Source organism: Capricornis sumatraensis, chromosome 2 (assembly GCF_032405125.1).
Source record: "Capricornis sumatraensis isolate serow.1 chromosome 2, serow.2, whole genome shotgun sequence".
In the NCBI taxonomy this organism is placed as follows: domain Eukaryota; kingdom Metazoa; phylum Chordata; class Mammalia; order Artiodactyla; family Bovidae; genus Capricornis; species Capricornis sumatraensis.
The window spans coordinates 174,433,114-174,449,987 of record NC_091070.1 but is presented as its reverse complement, the minus strand read 5'-3'; the positions used below and the strand labels follow the sequence as shown (position 1 = coordinate 174,449,987).

The following is a 16,874-nucleotide window of genomic DNA, read 5'->3' as shown; positions in this document are numbered from 1 at the left end:
TTATGAAATATGGATGTTTTACTAAAAGACAGGAAGAGCTTATTCCAGTCTTTAAAGTAAATACATATTCAAAGGATCTTAAGGCATACCATTTATTCATATTCATATCTATTGAAATACTGTACATCCACATACTTCAATAAATAGTTAAAAACCTGACCTCTTTTTAAATCATTTCTGAATTTCAAAAAACAATTTTTATTGAAAAGATTAAATAGATAACTTTCGGCTGTGTCACAAAGCTAAGCACAATGGATAAATTAACAGTTATTCAGTAAATTTAATCAATATAGATAATTGGCTTTGATAAATTTCTCAGAGTTTTCTGAGTTCACACACTGGGGTATTTATATATACTGTCCTGAATTATCTGGTAATTTTCTCAGTTCTCCAGTCTACTTTCTAGATATAGCTTAAATGTTATGATGAAGCATTAATTTTTCAGCTAAGTTTGAACTCCCCAACAGTGGCTTTAAGTTTGATGTTCTCTCTCTCTCAAATCTTGTAGTGTCCCCGCCATAACACAATACTATAGTTTGGGCAGTACTTTTCATTATATAATTGCTGCATAATAGTAACTCAATGGTGTAACAGGACTTATGTTTCAAATGGGATCATTGTAAGTAAAACATAATTACACCAGTTGCAGTTAAAAGAATGCAAGTGAATTACGCCGACTACCCTAATATTCTGGCTCTTCCCTCCCTCCCAGCCTCTCCTTTCTTCTTCCCTCTTTCCTTCTTTTCCTTCCTTGCTTGTTTCTTTTCCCTTAACCTTTTCCCCCTTTCAGTCTTTTTTCTTTCTACTCTACTTTCTCAACTGCTTTTTCTTTTTTCTTTCTTTGAAAAAAATTCAGGGGCAACAAAAAGAGTCCCACAAATCGAACCTGTAGAAATATAATGCTGAAATGAATAGCTAGAAAAATTGTTATAGATCAAAAGATAAATCAGTTTCATAAAACTGCTATTTTGAAATTGCAACAATCTTGTACAATCAGGACTGATAAAATGGAGTAATCAGACATTTCAAATGTCCATAAATGTAAAATCATCTACTTGAACATTATATGCAATACATTCACACAAAAAAGCAAATACTGTAGCCTTATTTGAACAATATTGAACTCATAAATACTCATGATTTCACTCTGTCCAGGGGCCTAACAACTAGGAATGCTGCTTGATACAGAAAAACATAGTGAATACCTCCTCTATTTAAACATGTCACTCAAGAAAATCTCTTCTAACATAAAGGCAAATACATATAGCTACTGAGCTATGACTGTACTTCTGTCACATTCTATGGGAAAAACACCAGACTCCACAAATTCGGAATCATGACAACACTTTGAACTAATTATTTGGTTCATCCATAGTTTATACCTCAGTTTACCTCACATTTACCCTACAAACCTTACAAAGAGGAGGTATTTTTACTCTAGGAAAGCGATCACTGTATAATATGCATTCTTGATCTGTTTCTTTCTCCCAAACAATGGTACTGATGGTTAACACTTCTGTGGTAGCACCACTATTTCTAGTAAGTAGATTATTATGGAGTGTGCCACTTTAAAGCTGCAATACACACAAAAAATATTTTGTAGTTTACTCACCGATTCCACAAAAAGATTTTGAAAAGCAAATCAATAATAATCAAAGTTAAAATGTCATATGTGGTTTTTGTAAAAACCTTTCTTAGTGTATCAGTCAAAATAACATAATAAATTATTATGTTAAATTTAATAGCATTATGCCATATCATTGCCATTTTGTAGAAATGTTGTATATATATGCCTCCTCATTTAGGATTCACATTTCTAATTAAAATAGATTTATGTTGTACTTTGGGACAAAGTTTTACTTATATTTTACTTATCTACATTATATATCTTAAATGTATACAACCTCTATGAAATATCTTGTTTCTAACTAGATTAGCAGGTGTTGTTATAACTTGCAAAAGGGAACTATTTGCAGAAATTTCTCTAGGGGTATTAAAATTGGTAATTTTTCAAACTTGCAAATGGCTTTCAAGGCTATGGTCTATCTTTAGTAAAGAGTAAACCATCGAACTATTCTTATAATATAATACTTGTAGAATTACAGTAATTTCCTTCAAAAATGTAGTTTTCATTCTTTGTGATAGAAATAATTTAAAATCCATGATAATTTAGCAATTAATTTAAGACATTCTTCATCCCTAATGGCTTGTCTTCATTTGAACACATCTTACATATAACATGTAAGAAATAAAAGCATGATAATTTTTTTTTTCATTTAGCTTTGCTTGTTTAAGCTGACATGACTATAGAGAAAGATTTAACCACAGAATTAGTTATTTGAGGGATTGATCTGCTGCATACTAGGATGGAATATTTGTTATATTTTGGAGCATTTTTGTACAATATGTATGCCAAACTATCAACTGAGTAATGTTTTCAGCTGGAAAATATGCAAAATGCTCCTGTCCACAGGAACACTATATCTAGCGTACCAACTTATTTGCCACAGAACCAAATTAATTTGAATGTTTACCATCTCATTTAATGTTCAGTAATTGGACTTTGTGTCCTTTCTGACAAACCACCTTAAAAATTTTGGCCTGTAATAGTGAAAGGAAAAGATGCTGTATTGCCAGACAATTTTGGATGGACTGTGCTAATTTTAAAGAGAATTATTTCCCAAAGTGAATCTAACATTTAGCTACAACTAAAGAAATCATACAGTAGATTTACCTGTACTATATTAGTTAAATTGTTTTCATCACAAAGCTGAGCTATCATGGGGCAAAATTCTCAAAACCCTATTGGTAATGAGGGAAGAGATTTTTACAATTTGATAGCTCCTTTGTTCTTTAGAGACAGGATATAGTTAGTATTAACTCTATCATTGTGGTTTATTTTTGCTTTCAAGTTGTAGAATTTGGCAAAAACATTTTATTAGTTGGAGATGAAGAGAAAATTATTTTATGAAGGCACACCCATGCTGAACTTACAGGAAAGAGAAGCAGAGCTGCACAGCCAGTTATATTAAAAGGATCATTCCTGAAACCTGAATATCATGCGAGCAGAAAAATCTAGATATGTTATATTTTGAAGAAATGATCTGAAGGCAATATTATTTGCTTTTTTATCAAAAAAGAAAAAAAAATGCATCTTTGTAAATGTGGGTTGACTCTTATTGAAACAGGGAAATGAATGCTTGTATTGCAGCCTTAAAGAATCACATATTCACTGCAATATTCGTTTTTTTGTAAACTACAGCCTGCAACCTAGCAGACCATGACTGAATGCTTTTGAAAAGTTGTAGATTACAAACATGAAATCACAATTAATATCCTCTAAAAGTAATTTCAGAGCTTTCACGTCTTAAAAAAAGGACAATGTGTACTGCTTCACAAGGTAATGTAGCTAATCAAAAAAAGAGTAGAATTAAAGTATTTACATAATGAGCAATTCTACAGAAGGCGATCATCCCCATGTAAGCACTGCTGATTATATCCCACGCTGCTTTTAACAAACTGTACCAGATTGGATCCAGCCATCAGCACTTTCAGAGAATCCTTAAAAGCCTTTTATGGGTCTTTATATTTATTGTAGAATGGCATTCTTCAGGTAGAATAAGCTGGTGAAAGAGGACAGTGTCAACACAAGGTACCAGCAGGAGAAAAGAACGTCAGCGCTCCCGGTAATTCCATACTGGGCTGTACTTGGAGCTGGAAAGAAATGGAGAAGAATAAATCAAAATCTAATTTGTGTCTTTCAAGATCTTAACAATAATCAAAAAGCAGCCGGGTGTTCTGGGGAAAAAACTAGCACTGGAGTCAGACAGATTTCAGATTCACATCTGGTTCTGCTGTATGGAAATATGTGGCCTATTCGACTAACCTCTCTGATCTTCAGTTTTCTCAAGAACAAAATAGAAATAATATAATCCACCTGGCAGGACTGCAGTGAGAATTTGAGGTGAAGCACATGTAGCACATTGCATTGGACTGGACATAAGTACTCAGCAAATATCAGCTAACATTATTTATCTTATACGCATTGTAACTGTTTCTAATAGTGGACAATATTCATTTATGTATATATTTTAAATTTGTTTTTATTGAGATATAGTTGAACTATAACAGTGTGTAAGTCTAAGGTGTACAACAGTGTGGATTTGATACACTTGTATATTGCAATATGATCACCACCATAGCAGTAGCTGACACTTCTATCATGTCACATAATCATTTTTGAGACTTCTCTGTTCATCTAGTGGTTAAGAATCCAGCTTCCAGTGCAGGAAACCTGGATTTGATCCCTGGTCCCGGAAGACCCCATATGCCACAGGGCAGCTAAGCCCATGTGTCACAGCCACTGACTCTGTTCTCTGGAGCCCCTGAGCCACAGCTACTGAAGCCCATGCGCCCTATAGCCTGTGTTCCACAGCAAGCGAAGCCACCGCAACGAGAACATCATTGCAGCAAGAAAGTGGCCCCCGTCCACCACAACTAGAGGAAGCCTATGCGCAGCAACTAAGACCCAGTGAAGCCAAAAATAAACAAGTAAACAAAATCTTTTTAAAGTACTATCATAAAAATAAAGAATACTATTATTAAAAAAAAGATCATTTTTGTGGTGGGAACAGTTAAGATCTAGTCTCTTAGCAACTTTGCAGGTTACAGCACAGTATTATTGTCTACAGTCACTATGCTGTACATTAGATCTACAAAACTTATTTGTCTACTGATTGTAAGTTTATACCCTTATACAACAATCTCTGCAATTTCCCCAGCTCCCAGCCTCTGGTAACACTAGTCTACCTGTGCTTTGACAAGTTCTGCTTGCTTTATCAGATTCCACATCTAAGTGATTTTTTTATATCATATATATCATATATGATAAATATATATATCATATATATGATATATATCATATATATATCAGCTGATATTTGCCGAGTATGATATATATATATCATATATATATATATTATATGTGATATTATATATCATATATATTATATATGATTTATATATCATATATATTATATATGATATTATATATCTCATATATATATTATATGGTTTGGTTTAGTCACTAAGTCATGTCCAACTCTTGCGAGCCCATGGACTGTACCTGCCAGGCTTCTCTGTTCCTAGGATTTTCCAGACAAGAATACTGGAGTGGATTGCCATTTCCTTCTCCAGGGGATTTTCCAAACCCAGAGATAGAACCTGGGTCTCCTGCACTGCAGGCAGATTCTTTACTGACTGAGATACTAGGGATAGGGCGTCCCTGGTATGTATGTATGTATGTATGTAAACATATTTAAATACACACACACATATTTGTGGGTCTTTTTTATTGGCCAGATGCTATACTAAATGCTGAAAAAACAAAGAGATTTTCTCTTCCAAGACCTTGTGTGTGTGTGTGTGTGTGTGTGTGTGAGGAAAGATATCAAACAATTATAATACAATCTTAGGAATATTAGAACTGCATGGGCAAACTGCAGTGAGACAGAAAATTGTGTATTTAAAATTGCCTGGGCAAAGGGAAGATGATTTAACAGATAGTTTTACCAAAGGGGACCATCATCTGAGTAGAGAAAGCAATATATTCAAAGGCATGAGGAAAGGCAAGATCACGGCATGTATTCTAGGCTCTAAAAGTAGATTAGTGTTGCTGGACTGTGAAGTTTGAGGCCTGGAGTGGAGAAAATTGAAACGGAACTCTAGGCAGATAGAATGAACTCGACTGTATTGAAAAAAATGTTTAGCTTTTTATACTGAAGGAGATTTTGAAGAATTTGGAGCTGTTGAATTGTATGACTATATTTATACATTGGAAAGATCACAATCTTAGAGAGAAACTCCTGTGGGTACTTGGCTAACAGTCATGTTGAATTTTCACTGAGAGATTGCACCTAGTGATTCACCAAGCATGGGATACTGTGGGAGTCTACTTAATGGATTCCACTTTGTTTCATAAGAGGACAGTTGCCTCTTTGAATGTGAATTATGTTATGTTCCAGAAACTGAATGTCGCAGACATGTTTAGCTATGCTTGAGACTGGTTCTCATTTACCATAAGAATAATAATAGTAATAATAAAACAACTCCACCAATGTATTTTTAACTACCTCTTATTAATGAAATCAGGATTTCAAGTACTATTTTCTAGTAGGAAATGAATAATGCAATGAAAGAATATTATTTCACCCCCAAATTCATAATTCAAATCTGGAAGCTGTTTTAGTCACACTGAGTTTGAATTGCCAGCAGCTAGTTTTTAATGGAACTTTCACCAATGCCTATATTTTCATGTTACAAGAAGAATATATTGTGTTGTTTATAACTCTAAGAAATCAAAGGAGATAGAAGATGCCTTGACCCCTGCCAGTGGGGAGTTTTCTTAAAAATACAATTGTTGATTCCATGTGAGTGAGATTCAAGGGCTAAAACTACTACACTTTAGTAAACATGTAGCAAAATCAACTATTTGATGTTTCTCTTTAAATGGTAGCCCATTCTAGTATTCTTGCCTGGAAAATCCCACGGACCCAGGAGCCTTGTAGGCTATAGTCAGTGAGTGGGGTCGCAAAGAGTCAGACACGACTGAGCGGCTTCACTTTCACTTTCCCTTTGCATCACAAATGAGTTTTAAACAATGAGAAGATGATGAAGAAAATAAGTCTATTGTTGAACAGATAGCTTTTCAAGTTTTGATATGCAAGAAGTCTAATTTAAAACCATGAAACTACTTAAATTATTTTCTCTTATTCAGGACTTAGAATCATGTTTTATTTTTTTAAACATAAATAAATATTTAATTGGCCTGTTACCTTCTCAGTGACATCTATTTCATAGTTATTGCTACTGTTATTTAGGAATTTTGAGTGCAATAAAACCAGTATAATAATAAAGGACTAATAATTAGCAAAGTACATAAAATGATATCATAAATAAGAAACCGATCTTAAAAGCCAAGCACACAAAGAAAAGATATTTTTATTATCATGACAAATTAAATAGTACATTAATTGAGTAGAGTAAAAAGGACTCTCAAAACTCCTTATTCATCCTTTAAAATGCATTTTGGGTCAATCTTTCCTGAATCTCCTTTCCTTTTTCAACAAGCTGAACATATTACCCTATTGTGTCATGAGGTCACAATACATATTCCTTTTAATAAAACTATCATATTGCGTTACAACTATTTGTGTGCATATCTATTTCTTTCACCAGATTATAAACTCTCCTAGGGCCTGTTTTGTTAATCTTACTATTTCCAGATACAAAGTCTGGTAAGTTCTGGTACACAGTGGGTACTCAAGAAATAGCTATTGAATGAACAATTCAATTAAATAAATAAATAGACAGGTTAGAGTCTTCCCTGATAGCTCAGTTGGTAAAGAATCTGCTTGCAATGGAGGAGAACCCGGTTCAATTCCTGGGTTGCGAAAATCCACTAGAGAAGGGGTAGGCTACCCACTCCAGTATTCTTGGGCTTCCCTTGTGGCTCAGCTGGTAAAGAATCCACCTGCCATGTGGGAGACCTGGGTTTAATCCCTGGGTTGGGAAGATCCCCTGGAGAAAGGAAAGGCTAACCTGTCCAATATTCTGGCCTGGAGAATTTCATGGGTCACAAAGAGTTGGACACAACTGAGTGATTTTTCACTTTCACTTTCAAAAGGAATATATGTCTATCCTACAAAATAAAATCTTTTTTTTTTGTGAAGCAAGCAAGCTACCTGTCTATAAGTTAGAGAATTTACCATATACTTTCATTCATTCAGCAAATATTTATTGAACTAGGTACTAAGAACTGTACTAAGTACTGGAAACACAACATATAATAATGTGGGTAAGATGGCACAGTGGTAAAATATCTGCCTGCCAATGCAGGAAACACAGGAGATGCAGATTTGATCCCTGGGTCAGGAAGATGCCCTGGAGTAGTAAATGGCAACCTATTCCAGTATTCTAGCCTGGAGAATCCCAAGGACAGAAGAGCTTAGGGGGGCTCCAATCCATGAGGTCATATAGAGCTGGACAAGACTGATTACTCATGTACATGTACATATGATTCTTTTATTACTCAGTTTCATATATCTCCAAATATACCCTTTTATCATATTTCTTGCATGTGTGTGTGCTCAGTCAAGTCCGTCTGATTCTTTGTGACCTCATGGACTGTAGCCCACCAGGCTCCTCTGTCCATGGGGTTCTCTAGGCAGGAAAAAGCTGGCTTACAATTCAATATTCAAAAAACAAAGATCATGGCATCTAGTCCCATCACGACATGGCAAATAGATGGGAAAACAATGGAAACAGTGACAGACTTTATTTTCTTTGGCTTCAAAATCACTGCAGACAGTTGATTGCAGCCACGAAATTAAAAGACACTTGCTCCTTGGAAGGAAAGCTATGACAAACTTAGACAGTGTTTTAAAAATCAGAGACATCACTTTGCTAGCAAAGGTCCATAAAGTCAAAGCTACTGGTTTTCCAGTTGTCATATACAGATGTGAAAGTTGGACCATAAAGAAGGCTGAGTGCCAAAGAAATGATGCTTTCAAACTGTGGTGTTGGAGAAGGCTCTAGGCTCTTGAGAATCCCTTGGACTGCAAGGAGATCAAACCAGTCAATCCTTAAGAAAATCAACCCTGAATATTCACTGGAAGGACTGATGCCAAAGCTGAAGCTCCAGTACTTTGGCCACTCATGCGAAGAGCCCACTCATTGGAAAAGACCCTGATGCTGGGAAAGATTGAAGGCAGGAGGAGAAGGGGACGACAGAGGACAAGATGATTGGATGGCATCACCGACTCAATGGATGTGAGTTTCAGCAAGCCCCAGGAGACAGTAAAGAACAGGGAAGCCTGGCGAGCTGCATTGAGCTCCATGGGGCTGCACTGAGCAACTGAGCAACAACAGGGAGACAGATCATGAGGTAGATGACAGGGGAAAATCATGTATCAAACAAACTTTGTAGCATCATCCTCTTGCAGCAAAAGACAGAGAGTATAGATGAACCTGGGCCCCCAGATATGGTCTTGAACTTGGAGACATCCTTCTTTGCCTCTGTGATGGTCAGATCTGTTGTATGTTCCTGCTGTTTTCAGTTGCCTTTGAGTATCATACTGCTACCTATCCTAAGTAACATTAGGAGGGAACTGGCATGTGATGACAGGTGTAGTTGGACTATAGTGAGAGTTTGTTTTCCTTCTGAGTGATATGAGAATCTACAACACAGTTACATGCAGAGGGACTAGCTGACATTTTAAAATGTACCCTTGACTGTTCTGTGGACAGTAGATTGTACCAGCACAAGCAAGAGTAGGAGCCCACGTTAGTCCCAGACCTTCAGGGGTTTCCACTGCCTGTTGAGGAAAGCCAAAATTGTGTGGCTCAGTATTCAGGGATGTCTGATATTTGGTTCTAGTCAACTTGTCCAGATTCATATACACTCTTAGCTTCAGGCACATAAGACATTTTTCTAAACAGTCTTCCCTGTCATTTGCGCATACCATATCCTTAAGCCTAAAAGGGCCTACTTCCTATTCTCCTTAGCCACGTATCAAAGTCCTATTCTCCTGTAAAAATGTAAACTAAAACCTCCCCCATAAAGCGCACCTAATCTAATAAAAATTTTTAATCTCCTACCTGATTTCATAAATACTTCATTTTTTACTTATGTGTGTGCTCAGTCATTTCAGTTGTGTCTGACTCTTTGCAACCCTATGGACTATAGCCCACCAGGCTCCTCCATCCACGGGATTCTCCAACCGAGAATACTGGAGTGGGTTGCCATTCCCTTCTACAGGGATCTTCCCAACCCAGGGATCGAACTTGCTTCTCTTATGTCTGCTACATTGGCAGATTACCTCTAACACCACCTGGGAAGCCATTTATGACAAGGGGGAATGTTCTATAATTTCATTATGCTTATAGACCAGTAGAAGAGAAAGATACACATATCCTTATTATAAAAATAATATATATGTAGAAAGATACCTCTTTCTAACTAGAGTAACTTGGGCATGTTCCTTAGCTGTGCTTAGTTTGGCATCCTCATTAGCAAATTAGGATTGGTACTGATAGTATCTCAGAAGTGACAGTGAAGATTAAATGTGTTGATACACTTAAAACACCCAGTACAACATCTAACACAGGATAAACTCCTTCAAGTATTATCTAAGCACTCCCTCAAGTATTATCTAAGCACTATCAATTTGCTCATTCATTTAGCAATTTGAGCATGTGCTATGTGTGAGGCATTCTCTGAATGAATGAACAAAACTGAAGTGGCTCCTGTCCCCATAGAGCTTTCTCTTTAGCTTGAGTTGTTTTCCATGGAATAAGGCTGTTTTACTTCATTCCTCACCTCTACTTGGTTAAACCAATGTTTCTCTGGTCCTACAAAGCTGACCTCCATTTTATCTTACAAAAATATTTATTTTCTTTATTATCTTGACTTCTTTCAGAGGACTTGGATGCCAATTACTGCAAGATAATCAGCTGTTTCTTCTCTTTGCAGGCTGCTTGAAGACAGAGAGTATGACCCTCTTCCATTTCTTCTTTTCCTCTATCTTTTCTCAAGAGTAACCGTGTGGCACATGTCCTTGGGAGTGGTTTCATGGCTCATCTAATGCCAAGCTTGGTGACAGAAGGGCTTTGAGGCATGAAGCAGAGTGTGTGGGCTATGTGGAGGGTCCAGGCCTTTGGGATTTCTCTCAGTTGCCAACAGGAAGATCCAATCTGGGCTTTAATACATATCTTAAATCTTGTCTAATTATGATTATCACTCCCAATTACTTACAGCTGCTGAATATTATTTTCAGTCTTGGCAGTTTTCCCTTGTATTGCTCCAGTTTTTATTTTTAGGCAAAAGCAAATGTAACTGTGAAATATTTAGTTTGGTATAATACCAATTACTTGCCTAGGCAATTTCCTTAAATTACTGAAGCTTTAACTAAACTAACTTTGAGTCATATTTTTAAGATTCTTGTTGCAATCTTAGGTAGAGTTATTTAGCTACGTTAACTTTGCTTCCATAAGAAAATCTGGCCTGAACTTGCATTTTACTGAAACCTTATACCTTCATGGAAAGTGAATGATTTACACCTAAATTAGATTTTAAATAAAAGAGAGTGATTCAAAAGAGTGCATATTAGTTTACTGAGAAATTATGCAACACTGATTCAGTCTAAATGTAGTGCAACTCATAATGTGGGAGTAGTTTGTTAGAAAGATAGTTTAATCCTTTCTTTAGCAATATCCACCCCTTAACACCATCAGCAGGTGTCAGGGATAACACATCAGAAGCTCAGATCACACCCAAATTTTTTACATCATTTAATTCTGCATCATACTGGGCGGCGATTTGGGGATGAGAGGAGCACCGAGATACGCTTTACAACCGGATGTACAACTTTTGATTACAGTGTCTGGATGAATCAGACAAGTCTCAGCATCGGCAACATCATCTAATTATTCCTTTCTGAGCTATTTCTCTCTTAGGCCCACACCCTAAGAGAGGATGTATTGCTTTAAAGACACAGCACAAACTATGTCTTATCAGGAACCATGCCTTATCTCACACCTATGGAACAGCTATTTCTGTGTGGGGGAGGGCTTTGTTTGTGTCATTACAGCATGTCCCCATACTGGCACCCTCCAACATCTTCTTCCTCCCTTAGGCCTGGACTTGAGTAACGCTTGAGAACCATAGCTGTCATGCAGTAGGGCTACCGATGTAGAGTTTTTCAGATGTTTTTACTCAACACACCTTTTTGGTGCCATACACTGTTTCCTGAAATACAGAGAAATAAATATAGCATAATCCACTTTTCAAGCATCTCTCAGTCCTGCAGAGTAAGGCTTAATTTGTGAGTTCTTACCACAGCAACCCACTCCAGTACTCTTGCCTGGAAAATCCCACGGACAGAGGAGCCTGGTAGGTTATGGTCCATGGGGTCGCAAAGAGTTGGACACGACTGAGCGACTTCACTTTACCACAGCTAGGGCCTCCCAGATGGCTGAGACAGTGAAGAATCCATCTGCAATGCAGGAGACCCAGTTCCATCCCTGGGTCTGGAAGATCCCCTGGCAAAGGGGAATGGCTATGCACTCCAGTATTCTTGCCTGGAGAATTCCATGGACCAGAGGAGCCTGGTGGGCGATAGTGCATGGGGTTGTAAAGAGTCAGACATGACTGAGCAACATTTTCACTTTCACTTCACCATAGCTATAGCTCCACTCATACTTAGAGGAGAGAAAGACTTGGACAACTGACTCTGAATTCCTGTTAGCCTTTTTTATTTTCTTTAGAAGGAATCAGGCTAACAAGGGCACATTGATGCACTTTTTTTCAAATAAGAGACCTAAGGTTATAGAAAATCTGTATTTATATACATATCCTCATTGAGCTTCCCTAGTAGGAACTGAACTTCCCCTGTAGCTCAGTTAGTGAAGAATCTGCCAGCAATGCTGGAGACCTGGGTTTGATTCCTGAGCTAGTAGATCTCCTGAAGAAGAAAATGGCAACCCACTCCCATATTCTTGCCTAGAGAATCCCATGGAGAGAGGGGTCCAAGGGGTCCCACGAGTTGGATATGACTTAGCAAGTAAACCACCACCTAACATGTAAAATTTTTTACTTTTTCACTTGGTTAAAAACCAAATGCCTACCTTCAGGAAATTCTGACATTTTTTACTAACCAAGCTTTCACAAGCATAAAAATATAAAATTATTTTCACAAAAAGTATCTTCATTTTGTGTTGTAAACAATGAGCAGAATGGCTAAAGAAATCACCCGATTCCTTTCTTTTTTCTGACTCATGGAATTTCCCTGCCAGCTTGTTTTTTGCAACTACTAAGCTCTTTCTCTAGCAAACCACCATTCTTGAATCTGTTTTTGCTTGCTAAATAGTGATTTTACCAACGTTCACAGTATATAATCCTGTTTACTCAGCATCAACCTACATTAGTAATTTTAAATATATGTTTGTCTCTGTATTACCTATATTCAGAAATCTGCCTATTTGTAGATAAATTCTTTTTTCTGCAAATAGACAGATGAAACTCTCCATTTGAGTGAAAGAGAGTAAGTAACCACCCAAACAGAAATTTCTGTCCCCATTTTTCTGTCCTTCATAGTCATTGAAAAAATATTTCAGCCTGTATTATTCATCATTATCTTCTGTGTTAGATATTTTTGTTTATTTTTAGCAAATCATCAGTGATGTACCTGAATCTAAAGCAGCTCCATTTTAAAGTCTGTTGCCAATAGAGGTAATTCTGTATAACCTGAAATGGTTCTTTGAACTTGGGCAAAGTCCAGTTATTCATTCCACACTGGTTTGCAAATAGGTTTCTTTATTGTCATTACATATTCTCTGTGTGTGTGGGAGTGTGTATATGTGTTTTAAAATCTGGTTTTGTTGTGTAAAATACATATGTAAACATAAAATACAAGCTGCCTTGACTCTAGAGTTTAGTTTGGCCCTTTAAAGCATCATCTAGCTGCAGAAAGAAGGTTTTACAGAAATAAAAATAGAAACCCAGCTGTGTTCTTAAGGTCACTAATAGTCAATACCGTCAGCTGTATCATCAGTGTGACATTGCTAGTGTGGTAAAAAAATGGGTGAAATTGCAAACTGGTAAACATTTTCACAAACTGAAGGAGTTTGTAAGACCAAATATGTGTGGTTATGTGGGTGTGAAATTATTTAAGCTTTTATGTGTTTAAAAAAGATTTCATGATCAAAGTATCTTGTTTATTAACTTTTTCTTCACCTTTTGTGTTAGGAAGCTTATCCTGAATGGCTTCTTTTCTATTATTCTGTAACATGGTTCTTTCAACAGTCAGGATAAAGAATTTCATAAGGTTAGATTACTTTTTCCATTTTTTTGGAATCTTCCATGTACCTTCCATTTTTTCTTAGCTTTTCAAATGCAATAAAGACCAATGATTATCTGACCGTGTAGTTCTGATTTACTTAAATTGTTCCACTTGTTATGCTCCAGATTGAATTTCAGTTATTCTCAATGATTCTTTAATCATTGCCATTATATTTTGGCTACTTAAAAAACCTCAGTAAAATCCAAATGCCTCTGTATGGAACTCAAAAACCTCTGTAAACTTTCCCAAAGCTACCTTTCCAGTCCTATTGCTGGCTGCTCTCTGACATGGCAGGCACACTAGGCAGGAATATTCTTTATTCTCAGGATGTTGTCCATGCCTTTGCTTCATTTGCAGATTTGTTCACACTCTGCCTTAATCTCAGATGGGCTTTTGCACCTCTACCTGTTGAGATAGTACCCATCTTCCATTACGCATCTCAAATGCATTTGGCTTACAAAGTTAGAATCTGTTGAAACTCTAGGGAATACTGGTATTTAGTGCAAACCTTCACTTCCATAGATGAAGAGACGAGGCTGGTAGAGACTGAATGATGTACTTAAGTTAGAGGCAAGAATAAGACTAGAATTCAAGTATGCTGAATCTCTATGCTTCCATTCCCTTGCGGTATTATTGAATTGCTGAATTACTACCTAACTCTAGCTGGAATTCATCTGCCAGTTCCTCTTTTCTCTCATAGCCATTTGCTTTTACTTATACTTTTTCACCCTTGTGTTCATCTCCTTAAACAGAGACTAAGTTTCTTAAAATCAGTGGTAAGATTTAATTTACTTTTTATTACTCCCTGGATTTGATTAAGTGATTGGCACTGTCAAAATATTTATTACAGAGAACTATAGATAATTTTAATTTCTGCAGCTGAATAAGGTTTTACTGTAAAGCTCAAGAGCACTGTAGGGAAGGTGATATCATCAAGCAATAATGCAGGATTTGGAAACATTGGCTACCATCAAAAAGGAAGGTTGGTTCTAGTTTAGAGAAATGAAGAATCATGTATTCTTTGATGTCTTTGAAGACATCATACTGTAAACATACATAGTTAAACACACACATACACATACACACACACATACACACACTCCAAGAGAACTGTTAAAGAAGCCCTCTTGTGACTTTTACTTGAATTTCTTAGTAAAGAAATGGAGAATATATTTGTAACCATCAAGCACATAAACTAGCTTAACACCTCTGTGCCTCAGTTTTCTCTAGCTGAACAGAGGGGATAAAAGTATCTTCCTTATAGTATTGCCAACTAGGTAAAGCACTTAACTAGTATAAATTGAATTGTTTATTAAATGGTAGCTTTTAAGATGCATTAGTATTTATACAAGACATACAGATGTAAGCTCCTACCTTGGCCCAAGAAGAAATACCTAGTTGTTGGAATGAGGTCATATGTGCCTCAAAGTCCTGTACATTTGAAACAATAACAATCACACCAAAAATACGCTCCTTCTGTAGCACCTCTAACGGTACAGATTAGAGAATTCACTCAATACACAGACAATGCTTGCATACCTATACATACTTATTGAGCACTCTCACCGACTCAATGGACATGAGTTTGAGTAAGCTCCAGAAGTTGGTGATAGACAGGGAAGCCTGGCGTGCTGCAGTCCATGGGGTCACAAAGAACTGGACACGACTGAGCGACTGAACTGACTGAACTGAGCACTTACTGTGCCCAATGTACCTTTCTGTGTGCTGGGTCAGAATCATCATATATAATTCCTCACAGTCTGCTAAGTAGATCACAATACTCTGAACTAACTGTACTCTTGAACCCCCTGAGCTGCAATCCTTCTACTTGGCATTACCTTCTTCCACTTCCTCATAGTTTCCCAGCCTCTGTATGACACACCTTTCCTTCTCTTTAAGAACCCAGTTCCAGGTTTACCTCTGTGATAATGTACTTGACCTTCTAACCATTACTTGCTTCCTCTCTTGAGAGCTCTAAAATTCAAACTCCTCTTTCCCGACCTTGCGCTCAGATTTGCCTCATCACCTAGACTGGGTTCCTAAAGGACAAGGATCATGTTTGTTCACCTTTCTTTACTTCTTTTTTTTTTTTCCCCTCCACAGTGGCTAACAGTGACCTCATCTAATAAGGACTTGATAAATAATTGTTCTTTTTATCTCCACATGACATAAATTTGCACAGTATATTTGTTTCACTCACCTTTTGTGTCTTGCCCTATATCTTCTTATTACCTTTTACTTTAGCTGGTGATATGCAGATAATCCCACCCTAATGGCAGAAAGCCAAGAACTGAAAAGCCCCTTACTGAAGGTGAAGGAGGTGAGTGAAATAGCTGGCTTAAAAGTCAACATTCATTTGACTCTTTCCATACATCTCCCCCTCCCTCTCCTCCCCTCCTTCTGTGTCCATCAGTTTGTTCTCTATGTCTGTTTATCCACTGCTGCCCTGAAATTAAACTCTCCCATATCATCTTTTTAGATTCCATATATATGCATCAGTATAAGATATGTATATTTCTATTTCTGATTTCACTCTGTATAATAGGCTCTAGGTTCTTATTGATGTATGATAGAAAACCACAAAATTCTGTAAAGCAATTATCCTTCAAATAAAAAAAAATAAAGAAAAAATCAACATTCAAAAAACTAAGATCATGTCATCTGGTCCCATTATTTCATGGCAAATAGATGGGGAAAAAATGGAAACAGTGGCAGATTTTATTTTCTTAGGCTCCAAAATCACTGAAGATGGTGACTACAGCCATGAAATTAAAAGACACTTGCTCTTTGGAAGAAAAGCTATGATAAACCTAGACAGTGTAATAAAAAGCAGAGACATCACTTTGCCAACAAAGATCCATATAGTTAAAGCTATGGTTTTTCCAGTAGTCATGTATTGATGTGAGAGTTGGGCCATAAAAAAGGCTAAGAACTGAAGAATAGATACTTTTGAACTGTGGCGCTGGAGAAGACTCT

General features: G+C 36.8%; 1 protein-coding gene across 1 annotated transcript in view; it reads right to left on the bottom strand.

Annotated features, from left to right (window-relative positions):
* Nucleotides 1-3,589: 3,589 nt before the first annotated feature.
* The window catches only part of NEGR1 (neuronal growth regulator 1), a 988,401-nt gene continuing 975,116 nt past the window's right edge, over nt 3,590-16,874 (bottom strand). Inside the window, exon 7 of the mRNA XM_068964426.1 lies at nt 3,590-3,714. Within this exon, the coding sequence (XP_068820527.1) occupies nt 3,590-3,714 (125 nt within the window). The remainder of the gene's footprint in view (nt 3,715-16,874) is intronic.